The 20,649-nt window shown below is 38.0% G+C and overlaps 2 protein-coding genes and 1 long non-coding RNA gene across 6 annotated transcripts in view; 2 read left to right on the top strand and 1 right to left on the bottom strand.

Annotated features, from left to right (window-relative positions):
* Positions 1–11,897, top strand: part of LOC117205328 (balbiani ring protein 3) — a 32,590-nt gene extending 20,693 nt beyond the window's left edge. For 2 of the 3 annotated variants that reach the window (XM_033443628.1, XM_033443630.1), the window contains exons 3-9: positions 5,174–5,604; positions 6,260–6,806; positions 7,708–7,951; positions 8,031–8,299; positions 8,457–10,238; positions 10,560–11,017; positions 11,226–11,646. In XM_033443628.1, the coding sequence (XP_033299519.1) occupies positions 5,174–5,604; positions 6,260–6,806; positions 7,708–7,951; positions 8,031–8,299; positions 8,457–10,238; positions 10,560–11,017; positions 11,226–11,390 (3,896 nt within the window). In that variant the 3' untranslated portion in view covers positions 11,391–11,646. Of the gene's footprint in view, positions 1–5,173; positions 5,605–6,259; positions 6,807–7,707; positions 7,952–8,030; positions 8,300–8,456; positions 10,239–10,559; positions 11,018–11,225 lie in introns of all 3 variants that reach the window. The other variant, XM_033443627.1, reaches the window with a different exon arrangement.
* LOC117205333 lies at positions 200–19,498 on the bottom strand. Its single transcript, XR_004487215.1, has 3 exons — positions 19,396–19,498; positions 3,151–3,156; positions 200–211 (listed from the first exon to the last, which is right to left on the bottom strand). It is a non-coding gene; the product is annotated as an uncharacterized LOC117205333 (long non-coding RNA).
* On the top strand, positions 12,498–19,212 carry LOC117205330 (protein kinase C). Of its 2 annotated transcripts, XM_033443632.1 has the most exons (10): positions 12,498–13,118; positions 13,238–13,807; positions 14,449–14,509; positions 14,573–14,798; positions 15,686–15,717; positions 16,316–16,386; positions 16,538–16,679; positions 16,765–17,331; positions 17,422–18,017; positions 18,090–19,212. In XM_033443632.1, exons 2-10 carry the CDS (start codon positions 13,478–13,480, stop codon positions 18,252–18,254), a joined length of 2,190 nt encoding a protein of 729 aa, XP_033299523.1. In that variant the 5' UTR covers positions 12,498–13,118; positions 13,238–13,477; the 3' UTR covers positions 18,255–19,212. The 2 variants fall into 2 exon arrangements, with proteins under 2 accessions (XP_033299523.1, XP_033299524.1); XM_033443633.1 differs by having other exon boundaries at positions 12,498–13,807; positions 14,597–14,798.
* Positions 19,499–20,649: the final 1,151 nt, after the last annotated feature.

The following is a 20,649-nucleotide window of genomic DNA, read 5'->3' as shown; positions in this document are numbered from 1 at the left end:
TTTGCATAACGCAAATGATACTATCGTAAGCCAGTGTATTTTATTTATTCATGATAGAGGGCACAAACAATAATATTGTAAGATTGATAAAGGTAGAAATACTCGTAATGTATGACGATTCATGGACGTATTCATTTCAAAATTGTCGAGGATATTTTAGTATTCACGTTACCAACGCTCTCTCTAAAGTAACGTTGCATCTAAAATCCTGCTTCATATTTCATCGAACAACGTCCTGACTCGGATAAAAGATTCAACCGTCGCGCGCGTCATGTCGTAAGATACTTCTTGTATTTTTTAAAGACGAACGGAATGTTTGTCCAACAAAATATTAATCAATGCTACACGATCCAAATAGTATATTCGATAACATAAATTGTAACTAAAAAAAACGTTAGGTTACCAGAAGTTTGATTCTTAATACTTTAAGAGTGCTTTAAATCACTTTAAAACTGACTTGTCGGATGCTACTAGCTATAAAAATCGACGACGTTAAGGTACCTATATTAATACTATATAGATCTCGACGAAACACGAGAGAGATCCCCTAATCGATGAGTTAATTATTTGTCGACGATTATACATCGGTAAGCCACGGTACGTCCTCCAGGCAAATGAACGATGTCACTTAACGAGACGTTAATTAGCAGGTGAAATTGCTAGTGGACAGTGGACGTTGAACGGTGGTGAAGACTTCGATCGATTCGCAATGTGTTACAACAGGATATCGGTTTCTCGTCTCGATAAATATCAGGCCGGTGAAACGATTTGCATACTACAACAAATAACTCGATTGAATCTCTCGCACCGTTAAAGTGCATTCTACTCTGCATTCCTCCACCTCGTCGCTTGTGTCCGCCTTTGCGTCTTTCCTTTCTTATGAACACGCTTCCTCTTCGCTGATCAGAATGCGTTTCTTCATTTCCTCTGCCTCTTTGACATTCTTGCCGATCCCTTCCTTGTTTCTTCATCGTTTACGCGTCCACAGAGATTCCTGAGATATTTTTGTTCCCCATTGAATTCTATACTATATATATAGCCGTAATAGCATGTAAAAACGAGCACGACGTGATTCCTTGTAAGAAAATAAGGAAAAAATATGGAACAACATTTTTACATTCTCGGCTTAGTTTTCGAAAAAAATCGAATTTGAGAATTTATCAAGTATAATTAAACACGGCTAAATCCGGATTGAACAGTAGTAGATAATCGATAAGAGGTCATTCTATTTGTGAAAATAAGTCGAAAATATGAAATAACAATTTTTTCTTCGAAGGCTTCATTTTCAAGAAAATAAAGTTTCAACGTATTTCATTAAGAATCGGCCCAGCACACGCGTATAATTAATTTTCAAATTTCTTTCTTTCGGACACACGTAGTGTTACGACCGTTCGCGGAGAGACGCGGTCGCTAGAAAAACGCGTCAGCGAGAGGCGTAAATTCTCGCTACGATTATGTTAATCGACGCCGCGAAATAGTCGTTCCCCTGTTTCGGTTAAGATAACAGAGGTGGTTGAATAAATGTAACACTGTATTAACAGGTTAACATAAAATAATATATTTTATAATAATATGATGAATATGTTACAGAAAGTTGACTCGACTTTACGATATCTCTAGATAAATTCGTTTGTTCGTCAGATTTGTCGACGTGTCACGTTTGACTCGTCAGAAGGAACTGATCCCTTTCGATTATTCCTTTGTCTCATTTGGAAGACGACCCCCACTATGCTCGGGTCACGCCACCGCTCGCGCCTATGATCACGTATGCCTCTTCTTGCGTGAAAAACGTAACGGTCAAAAATCGACGTTTCTAGAGCTCGCTGCTTGGCGACAACTATAGTCTCGTCGATACATTGTATATGATCCGGCGGGCAGATAAGACGACCTGCCTGCGACACTGTAGGACCGTGAACGACGGTTAGAAGATACAGCCTGTGGTAAGCCTCGTGGCGTAACACGTAGGATGACCTCCTGTCGATATTTACTTCTATCCAGTCCGGAATTAATCATGCTCAAGTGTATTCGATAAATTTATAAACCCGATTTTCTCGGAAATTAAGCCGAGAGCGACCTAATTTTATTTTGTGCTTTTTTATTATTTTTCCATAAGGAATCACGTCGTATCAGCATTTATATGTTATTCGGCTGAGTCGTATGTATAGTATAATACAAAGGTTGGATGAGTGAATTCATTGAGAATGAAATGAAGTAGGGTTTATTTGTGAATTTTGCATGAATGGATAATTAATTCTTGCGATAAAGAGAATTTCATTCGGGAAAATAGAACTATGTGGGTAGAAAATGGTAATTTAAAAATTTGATGATGTGCGATGTGCTACTCTGTGGTGAAAGAAGTCAATGACACATGCACTACCGTTCATGGTTATACGAACGACTTCAGAAGTCGATGTACACTGCTTGTGCATTAAATAATTCACGTATATTTAAAATTTAATCTAATCTAATTTCGAAATCTAATTTCTTAATTTAAGATATGTGCTTTTAAAGTTTGAGCTGGGAAATATGGTCCCTTAAATATCTTGAAGACTATGAAAGGGAGATGAATTTTGTAAGTAGAACAATTTTGTGTTTTTGTACGGCAAAATACGTCTGTCTAAACAAATTAGAAAGAAAAATGGATTTATTAATAAATAAGTATAAATCAATAAATTAAATCGATGTAGTATAGAATAGAGAAATACCGAATTGAAAATTGATCTGTTACAGTTTTCTAAAATGATCTAAATTGTACAACGCGGAATTCGATCGTCAGAATGTTGTAATAGGGAAACTAGTTCGTTGCGATGAGGATTAACGAAATGATTATAATAGAGCGTAAAAAAAGAGGACGATGGTCAACGAACCGGAAATTCGGGTAATCGGATGTGCCGTAGATTTCACTAGACTTTTATGAAATCTTTAACGGCGTGAAAATGTGGTATGTGGTATATAGAGAGTCAAAGTAAAAAGTCGATTGGCATGCAGCGCATGTATTTTTCTATCCCATATTCTCGACGAGTGTAATCGTGCGTATACTTTCCCTGTATGGCTTCTATAAATCGTTTTACTTAACCAGATTTCTCATCTTTGAACTAAACAATAAAATAGATACTGAGTCATAAAAGTGACTCACGAACGATCGATGACTTCATACTTCGAGGTTTTTTAGAATAGATATTATAATGAAGTTTAATAAAATCACGATCTAGTGCAATTAAAATTAATATTTTAACAAATTACCAGACACCGAATGAGTCTGGTATTGATATTGATACGAGCATGATATCTCTTTAAATCATAATTATTTTATAGTTACAATCGATCGGATTTTCTACCAACTTTAGACTTATCGATAAAAAAAAGTTCTCTACATATATCTCGTATTACAAAATGCTTTAAAACTCTTTGAAACTCACTTCCAACTGTTGCTGGTTGTTCCAACGTAAACCAGCCTCAACAGCCCCAGGGTAACATTTTCGGAAGCAAACTTTTCAAACTATCTGATCTTTTTCCCACTCTTCGAAAGATTTAACAACCATCGACTTAGCCAATACGGCTCCCAAGACGTTCCCAGCTATCTGCAAAAAGGATCCGTGGAAGCACGTTCGACGTGTATACGCAAGTTCTTGGTCGAGTTAACGAGAAAAAGGGTCGCGTGACCGGAGGCACTTGCTGTTAATCGAGCAGTCGTCTCCGTTGCATTCGAATCCCGTGGCCATTCTACACTCTGTTCCTTTTTGTCTGTCCAGTGGTTCGGCCTACGGCTTGCTATGAAGTTTGTAGTCGCCGAATTGGAACCACTCGAAACTTTCAATGTTTTTCACTCATTTGGTATAATTGAGAGTCGTGTGCGAACTTTAATAGCAAAGTTTAATTGTTAACTACTACGGTATTATACGCGTACGCTCGTGAAAATATTTGAACACATACTGTAGAAAACTTTCATACACATGCTATATATTGAATTTTATTAAGTTTAATTTGATTACAGATAATCCCACTGAACATCGAAACTTATTAATATATACGGATATAATGGATAATTGACTGTCTAAAATATATTATTGCAATGTTTTTTAATACGTAATTTAAAGTGATATCTTGATGGATAAAGAGATAGCAAGTGTTGTTTCTAATTACTATATGAGTCATCGTTAATTTGCACACTTTCGTAAAATTCACGTACTGTTGTTACAATACCAAATCAGCTAAGTGTCATATTCTTATACGTACGTATATACTTATGACCACATATACTCATATACTTATGATATTAGTGAGTGTATCTGTACGTAGCCCTAATTCGATAGTCAGGTACGTGCCTGTGAGCGAAGCACAGACCTGGAAGCTACTGGAAGTCGATGGAAACGTGTTCGTAGCACGTTAGGCGAGTAGTAAGTGTGGCAGTAGGATGTGAGGAACCGTTAGCTCGACTCCGGCTATTTTTATTATTATTATCGTCGCGCTGCACTTCAACGCTGGTGCTTGAGAACGAAAGCGGCGCTGTTCCGCGAGATCCATACGCGAGCTGTCCGTGAGATCGCCTCGATGTTCTGACCTATAAAACTGGCTCCGTTCTTCGCGTGGTACAACGATGATGATAATGATGATGATTCCGTTGCTAAGATCCGCCGAATGTTCGTTCCGTTACGCTCGAATAAATTTGTGTCGAGGTGTGCCGTTTTTTACGCCGTTTCGAAGACATTCCGGGCCGAGGAAATATTTTTCTTTCCTTCATAATCTCTTTCGCGTATTAATCGAAAGAGGCGGCAGAGTTTGAAGGAGAAGGAGAATATTGAGTCCGCCGAAATTGACTCCTCCCAAGAGTCAATTTTTAATGTAAATTTTGACATAGAAAGATTCTTAGATCACTGCTTAAAATGAACTTAAGGAGGCTCTAATAGAATGTAGAAATATGTAATTTCCAAATACCTGAATTATCTACGAATGGACTAACTTTTTCAGGACCCAATTTCTTCAGTCTGTGAGAAAAAATATATACAAAAAATAAAGATATGACGATCAAATCTCTAGCACTTCTACTATCACAGTTAATATAATAATTGAGGCGAAATGATTATACTTTAATCATAAACTACATATACTTTGACATTTATATTAGGAAATATATCATATTTGACACAAAGTACACATATTGCTTGTATTACAGAGCCATCGTTGAAAGCAATAGGTCGATGCCCAGCCTTCGAGGAGCAGAACGTGTGTCCCGCAAGGGCGCCAAATTGCGAGAATGACTTCCAGTGTCAGGCGTCGGGGGAACGTTGCTGCAAGACAGCTTGCGGCACGAAATGCGTCATCGGCGAGCTGACAGGATGTGAACAGCTGGCGCAGGCAGCCGTGAGAAGATCGCGCGCCCTTGGTCCACGTGGACCGTCGCAATTTATACCAAAGTGCAATAACGAGACCGGCGAGTTCGAGAGGATACAATGTGATCCGCGAGAGAAAAACTGCTGGTGCGTGGACGAAATCGGTGCCGAAGTTCCAGGTACTAGGGGATCCTCCAAGGATGTGATCGATTGCGACAATCCCCGCGAGTGTCCCGCACATAGCTGTCGAATGCTTTGTCCACTAGGCTTTGAGGTAAACTTTCAAATATATCTTGAAATATCAGTTAAGAAATACGATAAATAAGATTTTTTTGATCTTCAAATAAAACAAAAGATCTAAAAATCTAGAAATATAATGCTCCCATGTATCTGATCTTCTTTTAATTGGCTACATTTTCGGTTAAGATGTGTGTGGTATAACGGAGTTCTTTAATTATAGTTCTTTAACAAAAATAAGCACGTATTCTTGTTCTAAAAAACTGGCGTAATTGAACTTCGAGAAATTAAATTTAAGAAATAATTGCTAATTACCAACGATATATAAGTAAAGAACACGAAGCATGTATAATTATCTCTAATAACTGCATTACGGATGTTCATATATTTATGAGTTCAAAGGTGCAGAAATATACAGATGAATACATATAATATACACAAATAACAATTCACTGTAAAAAGAACAAATTCCTCTTTAGGTTCCATTTGTTCCACTTATAAAGTTGCATAAATATCCTTAATTGCATACACATCCTTCACCTACTTTATAACCAACGATATAGAACCAAGAGAAGAAAATACCAAAATAATCCCTTCCTACACAAGTACCCATAAGACCTCTTACGAGAAGCAAAATCTCGACTTTATGCAATACTCCGTAGCAGCTGCTGACTAGTTATTTCCACTCGCAGATCGAGCCGAAAACTGGCTGCGCTAAATGCGAGTGTCGGGATCCTTGCCGCGGGGTCGCCTGTCCGGGGACCAGTCAAACGTGCGAGTTGATTGATGTAACATGCGCCCGTCCACCGTGCCCGCCAATTCCCAGCTGCCGCAAAGCGAAGTCACTGTCGACGATTTGCCCAGCCGGTGAACCGCTGCAAATCACGGACTCACCGAGACCATTCCTCTGCGGCGACTCGCCAGGGAAACCAACCTGCCCGCCGATGTATAGCTGCCTGGTGGAACCGAAACAGGAATACGGAGTCTGTTGTCCATCCAACATTAATCTAAAGAGACCAGGAACGTGTCCATTGGAGGAGCCAGCTATTTGTGGCAATTCCTGTCAGCATGACTTAGAGTGTCCAGGTCCTCAGAAATGTTGCAAGAGCGAGAAGTGTGGAGGAGGAGTTTGCTCTGTTCCACAGGGGCTCAGTGCTTGCCACAGAGACCGTGTGCTGGCGGAGATGCTGAGTATTTCTGAGAGGCAGGGCCGTGGATATGTTCCTCAGTGCACGGAAGGTGAGGATCTAAGGATGAATAGGAATCTTTGATTAAGTCGAATAGTTAGGTTTGGCTTAGTTATTAAAGAGAGTCTGTTTGGTGAAAGATAACACTCTACGATAGAATCATATTTGTTTGGATCTGCTGGCGGATAAGTAAACAGTTTATGCACATAGACAAACAGTTTGTATGTATAATAATAATATACTGATTGCATCAGTGTCAACTATTGCTGGTTCAGATAATAAGTTTACATTCCTAGTTAGATAAATATGTAGCGGCACACGAGTCAGAGGACGATGCGAATCGAAAACAACTCATGTTGTTGTTTTGCCTTGAGACATTGACACTGTCTTGACGTACCAAACGTAGCGATAAACAAACTCCAGGCAAAATAATTGCCGCTACGTGCAACCGTCAACCGAAGTTGAATTTAAACTTTCATCGTTAAGAGAATCAGTCTTTCTTTAGATCAGTTATTAGTTAGTGAGTATCGAGCAATCTTAGAGCGAATATCATCGAGCGAACGTACTCATTACCGTGTATACGCATAACGAGCGATACTTAGCGAACGACGATCAACTCTGTACTACAAATAGTTTTAAATATATTTGACTACAGCAAATATCCACTGGTCTCATCAATAGATATACCAACACGTCTAATCATCCTCCACAAATATGTTTGTAATTGAAATGGGATTCTATTGTATTATACGTTTGAGAATTTTTGGGAAACCAATTGTATCATAACATTTTTAATTTGTCGATATGCTTTGGGAGTTAAAAATATATTAAATGTAAGAATTTGGGTATCCCTTTTGAATTATTTTAACAGCATCGATTATGAAGATCGTAAATAACTATGTTTTTATAATCATTTGATAAAATAAACATTATTAATATTTTCAAACTTGTAGATGGAGGATACGAAGGTAGACAATGCTCGAGGAACGGTCTGGTTTGCTGGTGCGTGGATAATAACGGTCGAAAAATATCCGGAACCATGGGACCAGCAGATAAAGTCGATTGCAAATCAATAACGAAGGGAAGATCGCTTCCGGCGTCTTGTGTTTCCCAACAGTGCGCTCAAGTTTGTCAATATGGATTTAAAACCGATGCTTCCGGTTGTCCAACTTGCGAATGCGACAATCCTTGTGAAGGGTAAGTGTACAATTACATTCACTTAGATATAGTACATTTCATAACAACATCTTATGCTTCTAACTGTTTTCTTCCTCAGTTTTCCGTGTCCGGTTGGAGAACAATGCGTTCTGCATCGTGAAGACGGTTGCCCAGACTTTCTCTGTCCAACCAGACCAGAGTGTAAACCGAAGAAATCTTATCAGAGTCCTTGTGTCTATGGAACTCCCCTTATCGATAACGAACGGAACGCTGTAACCTGTTCTCAGAACGAAACTTGTCCACAAGGCTACAAATGCACCGTTGTACCGGAAGCTGGACAATCGGTGTGCTGCATGACGTCAGCCAATTCCACAAAACCACAAACCAGTAAGATGTCCACTAAAACTTAAAAGAAATCTAAATCATTGGCATACTGATATTTTTACGTTGAACGTTCCTACGTATACTATTTTTTAATAACTAAAATTAATACCTTTCGGCTTTAATTTTACTTGTGTAAAATAATGTTATTAAATTATTCCAGTGTGTGAATACTTGAGGGAATTCAACGACCGCATGGAAGGAACCAGGGAAGATATGTCTTTAGCGATTCCACCACCACAATGTGAGAAAGATGGTAGCTACAAACCGTTACAATGTCACAATGGTACCTGTTCCTGCGTAAACGACCGCGGAGTTGTTCTAAAAAGCGGCGTGAATCGTAGCACTGATTGTAAAGAGATAAACGACCTTCTCAAACTCTGTGGATCTTTCTCCTGCAATTTAAGGTGCCCTTACGGCTACGAAGTAGATGCGACTGGTTGTCAGCAATGTCGTTGTCACGATCCTTGTAAAGATGTCTCATGTGGGCCACATGAGACCTGTACGATGGTCGACGTGAATTGTGGATCAGGACAGCACTGTCCAGCTGTTCCAGCTTGTCTGGCTATGAAACCAGGGCAGTGCCCGTATCTGGTACCAAGTTCATCGAGTTGCGAACTACAATGTAGTAATGATCAAGAATGTTCTGCCACGCAGAAGTGCTGTTCTACAGGTTGTGGGACGCAGTGTGTAGCTCCTGTGATGGCCACAGCTTGCCAACACGCACGTGCAGTGGCAGAACATGCGGCCAGAGAGTCAGGGGAACCAGCCAGAAGGATTTATATCCCGAGATGCGATGCTAGTGGAGCATTCGAGCCGGTTCAATGTCACAATAGAATGTGCTGGTGCGTGGACAAGGAGGGCAGAGAGGCTGCAGGCACTCGTGTTCTCGAGGGAGTGGTACCAAAGTGTAACACGCCGCTCAGATGTCCAGAGATCGATTGCAAGCTTGATTGTGCCGATGGATTCGAACTAGATCCTGATAGTGGTTGTCCAATGTGTTCCTGTCGAGATCCCTGCAAGAGCGTGACTTGTCGGGGAGAAAACGAGGCTTGTAGAATGGTCGAAGTAGCCTGTAGCGTACCACCGTGTCCGCCTGTACCAGTCTGTTTGCCTAAGAAAGATAATCCTTGTCCAAATGGGTCTCCTTTACTAGATCAAAATGGTTCCCCAGCAATTTGCGGACCACATGGTCAACATTGTCCATCCACACACAAATGTGAACTGTCTCCTCTGGATGAATACGCTGTATGCTGTCCCAAACCTCGCGAAGTTTGTTTTGAACCACCACGAAAAGTACCCTGTAATTTAGGAATGGGTTTAAATGAAACTGAGAGATGGTACTTTGACCCAGAACATAACGAATGTAGGAGGAAATTCGAGTGTACTCTGGGTCACAATGATTTCTCCAGCCGCTTAGTATGCGATACCGTGTGCCCTGTATTATCACAATGTGAAAGACTTAGAGAGAAGAACTTGAAAACGTCTCAAAGGCTGAAGCAACCAACTTTCTTGCCCAGATGTGACCCGGAAAATGGCATGTGGGAGTCTATACAGTGTTTGGAGCATGTTGGTGTTTGCTGGTGTGTCAACAGAAAGGGTCAACCTGTGAAAGGTTCGCTTACCAGAGGAGCAGAGCCCAAGTGTAACTTTAGGCAAGCAAGACGGGGAGGCAGAGGGCCGGCAGTTCAAGAAATCGACCGTGAAATTCAAGCGTTCATGGAGAACGCTCTAATTAACTTAGAAACTGACGAGAAGCAAATCGGGATGGTGTTAGGCACAAGATGTCAGGCGATGAAGGATAAAGGCCACGTCCCGGCAATTTGCGATCGTCAGGGCAGGTTCGAGCCGACGCAGTGTGCTGGGGACACGTGCTGGTGTGTCGACGAGGCAGGCAATCAACTCATTGGCTCAGAACCGTTCCTGAAAGGAACGAATATTTGCTGTAAGATACGATATCTTTCATATATTTGTATTGAGTCATTTTGTCAATTTCAGGTAGAGTCAGTTTATGATAGTCGATCAATGAGAACTAAAACTTGGTTTAACATGTATAATACAAATATTATTTATCTAATATGTAGAGTATGGATGTTTATGCAAATTTATATTTTTTAACGAATGCAATTAAAAAAAGATTTTAATATGTCATAAATGCATACAAAATAACAGTGTAATAATATATATATATATATATATATAATTCGATAATATAAATAATATATATTGAAATAAATATCTGATAAATTTTTGTAAATTTCTTTAGTGCCAACTCCAGTAGAAGCTGTCGAAGTAACTCTACGTTTCCCCGGTCGATTCCTCGGCGCTGACGAGGCTATATTGACCAGACAAGCAGAGGATCTACTACATGATCTAGGCGCCAGAATAAAGAACGACGTGCGAGTAGAAATCAATCAAGACTCAGCCATACTTAGTTTCGAAGTAATAGGACCGAACAAAGTAGACATAGCATTCCATCTGGAAGAATTAACCAGAATACAGAAATTATCCATGTTGGGATCATTCGCGGACGCAACCACTTCTCGTTTCACACACAGATCTCCTCCAATAGCTATGCAGAGTAGAATTGTAGCATTAGAACAACGAGAAATCCTCACAGAAGTGGAAACGCCCGTTTATCAAACTGCTACCTTGGTTTTGGCTGCTGGAAGCGCTTTTATAATTAGCAGTTTGCTGATTTTATTGATGTTATACCGTAAAAAGGTACACTCTCAATTTTATTTAAATAAGTAGTTGTAATTTTCTATTATTATTTATCATTTTTTTAAAAAGCAGATATCTAATAATTCCATAATGATGAATTTTTTCTTAAAGAATAACAGATTTAAATAATAGTTAGCAATAAAAAATTATTATGTAATTAGTTACTAATTCAGTATATTTAATAGCGATAAAAAAATATTTATTTTAGATGAAAATGAAAGATCCATCAAAAAATTTGGCGGCGGATCAGCACTTCCTCGCGTACCAGCAACCAGTGTATGTGATATCGGGCGTAGAACAGGAAGAGAAGAAGAAGGACATAGCCGAAGCGCAAGAGAGTACGTCTACCTCGGATGTGGTCGTCGGTACATAGAAAAGATCAAGAGTTCGTCGCGTAGATCGCTCTTATTCCGTGCGCGAATATAGTCATGATCCAAGTCACGTCTACGTAATCCCCTTCATATTTCGATGAGATATTTATTCTTTGAATATGAGATACATCGCGACTGCCAGAATTGACGGTCGACCGAATAAATTGCAAACGGTACTTCCTTCTTTGTGGACATCATGCGATATCGATCCCACAACATAGGATGTAACGTGTAGCCACAATACGGATTTTATTTTAAAAAATTAAAAAAATGGAATTCGGTCGGTCGTCGAAAAATAATAGTTTTTATTTAGAACAATCTGATCTTCTCGCGGGTCTCTCTGTTTCACCTCGAACTTATCGAAGCCACCAACGCAAAAATGTCCTGGCTCGAGAACGAAACGCCGAGGATATCGTTGCGTTAAATGTATGTATATCATGGGTGTAAATATTAGACTCATACTGTGTTCGTTTATTTATATAGCTCAATAAAGATCGGAAATTCCTTTATTCGTGTGTCGTTATTAATACGTCTAGATCATTACTTTGGACGCTAGAGGCCAACCGTTTACCCAATCAGAGAACTGTTTCCCTAAATCTGCATTCCTAACTTGACCTGTATAGGAAGATCTTTTAAGGTCACAATAAAAATTTATAGTAATAAAACGGAAGCAATTATTTCTTTTAATTTAAAACATATGTGAATCAAAAAGATTTAGTTCCCAAATAGTTTTGAATCTTCCAGTAAATGCTGGATACCAGTACCGTAAGTAGAAGCGCGCTTTTTTTAGCCAGACCTCCGCCAATCAGATGACAGCATCATTCTAGTGTTTCTACTTGTTCCGCAAGCTCTCCATGCAGTTCAGTCTCAGCATGCCAACGAATAATATACTTTACAAACTAAAAACCACATAGATTCGTTTAATTTCACTCTCTTCAGTATTCTTTATACAATATTGGTACGAAAAGATGTCGATGAATCGAGTGTATATATTCTCGAATTTAATGCATAGATGGCCGAGATCGTGGGTGAAAACGCAGCCTGAGCTTTCGACGGAAACGCACGAAATATTCCGAAAGGCATTCGAGGCCGAGATCGAGTCGCCCTTTAGACGAAGCGCGGAGTGACCAATCGAGCGGTTCGGGTCGGTGGGGCTGTCCGGGGACGGGAAACGAGTGCTTTTATCCACGATACGCCGTTTTTTTTCTTTCAACAAAATCGTGGAACGAAACTTCGATTAGTGTTTTGAAAATCGTGTTCGAGAACTTCGTTCAGTGGTTAACGAAAGGTGGAAATATATAAACACGAAAAAGGGCAGGGAATCGAAGAAGAGAAAAAGGAGCTTAATGGCTCTCAGGAGATCGGGAATACAAGGACAGACATTGCACTCGCGGACGGGGCGCCTCGCAATAAACATCGTCGCCTCTCGTTCGCTCGTCCTGCATCCACCTCCTTTGCGTCTCTCCGTTTTCAACGAGCCCCTGCCGTCGTCGATTCTGCTTCCGTTTCCGTGTCTGTTATGTGTGAACGCAAAGAGAGCCGAGTGTTTATAACTGCACGGTGCTGGTGGCGGTGACGAAGGGAAAGGGAAAGGGAGGAGGAGAAAGAGAGAAGGGGAAGAAATTTGGAAGCGAGATAAAGAGAAGGATAGCTAGAAGAGAGTGCGCGTGCAAAAGCGAGAGGGAAAAGGAGAGAGAGCCAAAGGCTCGTCGGACGGAATATTCGAAGCGGTGCGCCATACATTTCCTACGGAAGGTCGTATTTATCGCGGGAACCTTATTGGTGAAATTATCTCAGTTATTGAAGAAGATTTTGATATATATAAATATATATCAAACCTTCCTTACAGCGATCGCTTCCAATTGAAAGGAACTACACATACAGTCGGTTACAACAACGGTGGTCCGGCTACTTAACCATCTATCTACTTGACGTCGGGTAGTTGACTAGGAATTCTGGATAACCTGATCGCGCACAAATTCGAAGTGTCAACTCGTCGACAGGCGTGACAGCCTCGTCGACTGTCTCGTCCGTCCTCTGTCCTCCCTTTTCTTGATATTCGGTGTTGGTACCATCATTTGATTCCGCGATGTTCACGGGGACAGTGAAGATCGAAATATGTGAGGCAGTCGGACTAAGGGCGACGGACAAGCAACGAAAGTTTTGGCAGGATGAACCTATACTCGATCCCTACGTTCAGCTGGATGTCGACGAGAATCATCTTGATCGTTCATCGACTAAACCGAAAACATTCGACCCGGTTTGGAACGAGTGTTTCACCCATGAAGTTCAGGATGCGGTGATGCTCGGACTGACTGTCTTCCACGATGCGGCATTACCGCCGGATTATTTCGTCGCCAATTGTAGTATTCCTTTCGAGGAACTTGTCAGCAGGAATGACAAAACTGCAGATCTTTGGGTTAGTACTTACAATTTTGGAGGCTATTCTATTTCATCATGTGGATATATTCGTTAGAAATTTTTTGTTAGAAAATAAAAAGTGTTCCTTATTTACTTTTATTTTCATCTTTTTATACTTATAAATGCATGTTTCTATATTTTACTCCCTAATTTGTAGGTAGTTTTGATTAATCGGTTCACATTAATTTTGTGTTGACACTACAATGTTTGTTGTTGATATGTGTAGTGGAAAAGCAACGTGTAATCTATGTATATCTTTTTACTATGACATTATAGAACAATTCAAGGTAGTCTGATAACATTGTGTCAATAGAAACCAAAGCAAAGAAAGATAGACGATAGATATTTCTTAGACCTGAAACATGTGTGATGACTGGAATTCAATTTGGTTTCTTTAAAATGTTGAAAAAGTGTATACCAAGTGTAATGTATCTGAGTAATATTGTAATATTTGTATTACATTAATAAGTCATTTGTAATATTAAACAATGATGATATTATTGAATAAAATTTGATTTGAATTAAGATATTTATGTTTGTTATATGTTTTAATTGTGTAGTAACTCTTTTGTGCTTCGATGCTTTTAAATAACAGTGACAATCATTGTGAATTATCATCAGAAATTGAATTTATTTTAGGTTGACCTTGAACCTCAAGGAAAGTTAAGGGTTAGGATTGACCTAAAATGGAATGATCAAGGTAAGAAACAGGTAATGGCTAAGAATTATGCATGTAAGGTATACTTCCATAATAAAATTTTAGATCAACAAAGAGGCTGTGGTACAGGTGATGGAGAAGGAATCGGAGGCAGAGGTGGTGGAAGCATCACCACTGGGAAGGAACCCAGGAGGGAGTTCAAAGAAAGACAGGGTTTTAACCGGCGTAGAGGTGCTATGCGACGCAAGGTTCATCAAGCGAATGGTCACAAGTTTATGGCTACCTTCCTGAGGCAACCAACTTTCTGTTCTCACTGCCGTGAATTCATATGGTATGTATTTTAACAAAAGTATATTGATAATGTTGCTTAGATTCTAATTCACAAGCATATTTTAACACTAATTCAAAACATTTACTAATTTCAATCATTTTATAATATGAAGTGTTATGTACTTAATTTGGTGTGTATATTTTAAAAGGTGATCAGTTAAATTAAATTAGTTTGACCTAGCTCGCATTGATATAATAGACTTATGCACACTAAATTAATATGGGATTTTGGTTCTTTGGATAATTTAAAAGTCTTGAAGTTGCATGCCTGGGTTTTTGGCTTTTTAGAATATACTGCAACATCATTAAGAAGATATTATTAGGAAAATGGCTTTTCGAAGTATATATTTTGTACAATATACATATATCTTCTTAATAATTAAGCTAGTTTGACAATACAGATATATAAGAAATAATTTTTAGTTAGTTTACCAGCACATAATATTTGCAGCAGGGAAGTGATTATTTAACACCTTAGATATATTGATTTTTAAGCTTTCAAACACTCTTTCCTTTCTTGTCTCTTTACAGTAATGTTACATAATATTCTATGTATTTTATTGGAATAGATCATTCAACTAAGAAATAGGCTGCATGCATTGGTTTTGCAAGCATATACTATATCTACTGTTTGGTAATATTTCTTATGAATTAACATGTTATGATGTCTGTAGACAAAAGTTCTCTAATATAATAATAAATTATTTTTAAGAAAGTACTAGAAACATCTAAGACAGAAATAAAAATTGAATAGTAATCTTACCTAATTACTTTTAAAAGACTAGCATAAACATCTAATTATGGTTTATGGCCCAAGAAAGCATACGTATGTGTTTTATGAGGGTATACAAGGAGATGATGTGATGTGTTTTGTCTGTTGTATTTCAGGGGCTTGGGCAAGCAGGGCTATCAGTGTCAAGGTGAGAAGACACATACACGTTATTAACAAATATTATAATTATATATTTGCTTGCTCTACCTTTGTGTGAATATATGTTTATCTAGGTGTGTGTATGTGTACTTAGTTCTTTATAAAAAATCAAAGCATTTAGGAATAAAAATTCATAATCCAGTTTGAAAACTTTGAAGTTTTTAATGTTTAATTTAGCCCATGGTTCAATATCTGATGCTATGCTTTCTTTAATGAAACGGAAAATAAAACTTAATGTCCATAATACATCAATGGAGTTTTTATTGCAAATTATATTAGCTGTGATTTAATATAGTTATAAGTGGGGATATATTTCATTGCATGTTTCTAAGTAAATTGTAACAAATCATCAGGAGGTTCTAATGGTTTCATTTTACCACATCCTTAGAGTTTATATTCTGTCTTCAATGTTCAAGCTTATATTGTTTCCATGGCAAGACTATCACAACATCCACCAAATTTTATTTATGCTTGTCATTTCAAATCAGTGCGTCTAATCACGCATGCAGCCAGCTTGGGTCATGCTATGCTAAAAGTTATTTGTATCAAAAAATGTAAGCATTCAATGAGATTTTATTATGTTTCAGTCTGTACATGTGTAGTTCACAAAAGATGTCACAAGTTGGTTATCACAAAATGCCCAGGCATGAGAGATGAGGTGAGTGTGTCTTACTGCAGAGTATTATCTTTATATTATTATATATTATATTATATATTATTTTTAGTATTATTTTTAATATCATATGTATTTTGTAAATATCAAGAAACTGGATTTTTTAAACTAATCTTTAAATGATATTGTCTTTCAGTCAAATCAAGATACAGAAAGTCCACGTTTCAGTATAGATATGCCACACCGTTTTGTTGTTCACAACTACAAGAGATTTACGTTTTGTGACCACTGTGGCTCACTGTTGTATGGTTTATTTAGACAAGGTTTACAGTGTGAAGGTAAATATATAATAGAACAGATTTATTATACATAAAATGATTTACATGAATATGTAATACTTGAATCTGATGTCTGTTTATACAGCTTGTAATATAAATGTTCATAAGAGGTGCCAGAAAAATGTAGCAAATAATTGTGGCATTAACACTAAGGCTATGGCTGAGATTTTAAGTACAATGAATATATCACCAGACAAACAAATAAAAACTCCAAAGATTAATTATAGAACAACAACTTGTCAGTCTGGTCAAACACCCACAACAGTAACAGTCACAGACACATTACCAACGGATAATTCACAAACAATTCAAAAAACGGAAGAAACATCTGTTATCGCTACTGAAAATGCAGTACCTGCTAGTGAGAATGAAGTTAGGAAATTTGGTATCGAGGACTTTAATTTCATAAAAGTTCTTGGTAAAGGTAGTTTCGGGAAGGTGATGCTAGTAGAACGAAAAACTAATCCCGATGAAGTTTACGCTGTAAAAATTTTAAGAAAAGATGTGATTATACAAGATGATGATGTAGATTGTACAATGACGGAAAAGAGGATTTTAACACTGGCAGCGAGACATCCTTTCCTTACAGCTATTCACAGTTGTTTTCAAACAAATGACCGATTATTTTTTGTTATGGAATATGTGAATGGAGGTCAGGATTAATTGAAATATAATTATAAATAAAACGTATAGAAAAATATTCTTTACTATCTGAATATAAAAAATATTTTGCTTCTTTCAGGTGATTTAATGTTCCATATTCAAAGGGCTCGAAAATTTGACGAAGCAAGAGCACGCTTCTATGCGGCAGAAGTTACGCTTGCATTACAATTTCTTCACAAGCATCATATTATTTATCGAGATCTCAAGTTAGACAATATAATACTCGACCAAGAAGGTCATTGTAAATTAGCAGATTTTGGAATGTGCAAGGAGGGTATTATCGAAGGGAAGACTGTTACAACAACATTTTGTGGCACACCCGATTATATCGCACCTGAAATTCTTCAAGAATTGCATTATGGTGCTAGCGTTGATTGGTGGGCACTTGGTGTTTTAATGTACGAAATGATGGCTGGTCAACCGCCTTTTGAAGCAGATAATGAAGATGATTTATTCGAATCAATTCTACGAGACGATGTGCTTTACCCTATCTGGATCTCAAAAGAGGCAGTTTCTATTTTAAAAGGATTTATGACAAAAAATCCAGCTAAGAGATTAGGTTGTGTGGCTGCTAATGGTGGTGAGAACGCTATAAAAGTTCACCCATTTTTCCAAGAAATAGATTGGGAAGCACTCGAAGCGCGTAAAGTGAAACCACCAATTAGGCCAAAAACTGTAAGTTCATATTGAATTTTAATAATATGTTAAAGTAATTGAAAAATATTTCACGATAATTGCGTGTTTCAGAAAAGCAAAAAGGACGTAATGAACTTCGATACGGAGTTTACAAAAGAAGATCCAGTGTTGACGCCAGAAGATCCAGACGAAGTGAGCTATATAAACCAAGAAGAATTCCAAGGTTTCTCCTTCGTCAACAAAGACTTCAACCCTGCTAGGTTTGGGGCGCAATAAGAAGTAAGAACACAAGCAAATGAAGAGGGTTCAATGTTAATATCATCTTAAACGCTTCTTGCTTGGAAAATTGGCGAGCATGCCAATCTGCAAAGCTGAACATCGGCGTTTTGAAGCTGCTCGGGGTCTCCTTTGTATTTTATCTCCACCGGGGATAATTTTACGTATCATCGGAAGCAACGTTCAAGCTGTACAAAAAAGTGGTGGAGATCATCAGGAATTTGGGAAATCAGCTAGAAACTTCGGTCTGTTTCACGTACAAAAAAAAGTGGTAATTTTCGCAGAGAATTTCATTGCTAACAAGGAATCGTGGTCTCAGTTCGAAAAAAAGAAATGCGTTTGGATCCAAGTCTCTTAAAGTTGGACAAAATTCTTGATTTCCTTTGTTTTCTTGAAACAAAGACAAATGTGATTGAGATGAAACATCAGTAAGAGATTTCATTTGTAACATTGATAAGCAGAAAGATCACGTGCTTTGGAAATTAAGTATCGGTTAAGAAACTTAGTACAAAAAATACAAAGCAGAAAGAGAAAGTCATTTTCGATGGCATGATGGTAAAGGTCGCTGGGCGATCTATCATTTTTCTGTTGATATTGATATTCTCGAGGAAGATTCGAATTAAACACCGAATTTTTCAGTAATCTCTTAACCGTATATTTCGTTTCCTCTTAGAGTTTCTTTCGTAGAATGTCTCTCTGGAACTACAAAGTTTTCCATCAATGATAAAAAAAGAGTACTCGCGCAGGAAAAACCACGAGTCTGCAGGATATGAAACTCATCGACATGTCAATTTTGCATTGAAATTCAGTTCCATTAAGGTATACAAAATTTTACCTGATTTACAGATTCCTAGTTAACCATATATAAAGACTTGGCACTTATTACGCATTTTTTTTAGCGCTTACGTACTTACGGACTTAATTTTCATTGCAATTCACGAGAATTATTTTTTACTACGGCAAGAATACCGACAAAAACAGGACGATCGAATTATTGTGATTATTGCTTAGTAAGTCGAGTTTTTAGGTCTTAGCGTAGTGTATCAAATCACTAGTGATCAAGACTGAAACAGAAGCTGGGCTTAACTTTTAGGTAAGCACCGGCTGCAGGCGTAATTATAATTGCCGAGTCTATAAAAACCATAATAGCATCATATAAAGTAACCACATAGAGAATCGAGAAGTTATGTTCCGGTTCGAATCGAGATCTCGTGTCTTCGAACGGTCTAAACTTTTCGTCGAGCAGAGGAGCATCTCGCAGCGCTTCTCCGATAGGATTTAAATGATAAACAAAATAATAATAAAATAATCATACAACACTAAAGGAAATCATGCTCGCGTGGTGAAGATCGAGCAGGATACGATCTGACCAGGTGGACATACCAATTTCATACTTAACATAGAATTTTAAACGATCATAGACGGATTCCACTGGTGGTTGTCCCGTCAAAGCTAACACAAAATGATAAATATATCTTACGTATAAATACGTATAAATACGTATAAATTTAACTTATTTTAACATACGCCTAAAATTGTAATGAACAAAAAAGGTCTCGCTATCAGAAACACCGGTGAACATATAAAAGCGATGGTCTCTGGTGAAATTCTCTGGTGTTGCTGTGTGTGTCGAGTCTTTCACAAAGTGTTATAGACAGAGCATATATACATACATATGTATATGCTTTGTAAAGTTACCGCTAAGCGAATTAAGAAAATTGTAAGGAAGTCCACTTAGCGATGTCGATGCACTTTCCGGAAACTTGTTGTCTCTAGTTAGGTGTCTTTAAAAGCTTGAAGCAACAACTCGTGTACTTAAATTAGAAAAAGCTGCAAGCTCCTTAGTGTTAAGTGATGAAATAGTCGAGAGCCTTATCCGTACCATAAGAACGTTGAAATGCGTAAAAGAAAAGAAAGGGAAGAAAGAAACCAGTGAATGTTATATCGAGTTAAGTATCGTTGTCGGTCCTAACGGCTAATAAGGATAAATTAATTCGAGATACATAAATGAGAGACAAATTTCTCGTGTTTTAACAAGTGAACAGAAAATACTCTAATATTTGGGGCACATAGTCCACCGTTTTGTGCCGTCGAGTTTATACCAAAGATTTCGTTCAGACTTTCCGTAGAAACCTCGCAGAACGAATTAACGAGGGTAAGATCGCGAATGAATCACAATCTCATATCGATCCGACTTCAATCTTTGGTGTAAACTTCAATCGTCGTTGATAGTTTTAATGAGAAAAGTTTAATTGATAAATAGTAACGATAGACCGTAACAATTAGTCGATAATATGTTTTAGTGATTATAAATTCAGAAAAAAGGACAACTGCGGTGAAATCGTGCAGTAGTGCAGAGCAAAACTAAAAAAAAAAAGAAAAACAGAAAAAAATA

The sequence above is a fragment of the Bombus bifarius genome, unplaced genomic scaffold (assembly GCF_011952205.1).
Source record: "Bombus bifarius isolate JDL3187 unplaced genomic scaffold, Bbif_JDL3187 scf7180000007990, whole genome shotgun sequence".
Taxonomy (NCBI): domain Eukaryota; kingdom Metazoa; phylum Arthropoda; class Insecta; order Hymenoptera; family Apidae; genus Bombus; species Bombus bifarius.
This window is presented reverse-complemented; position numbering and strand designations above follow the sequence as displayed.

Excerpts from the sequence above, each read along its gene's own strand:
- LOC117205330 (XM_033443632.1), top strand. The coding sequence starts at position 13,478 with ATGTTCACGGGGACAGTGAAGATCGAAATATGTGAGGCAGTCGGACTA. Across the intron at positions 13,808-14,448 it reads ACAAAACTGCAGATCTTTGG|GTTGACCTTGAACCTCAAGG; the intron begins GTTAGTACTTAC and ends AATTTATTTTAG. Across the intron at positions 14,799-15,685 it reads CACTGCCGTGAATTCATATG|GGGCTTGGGCAAGCAGGGCT; the intron begins GTATGTATTTTA and ends GTTGTATTTCAG.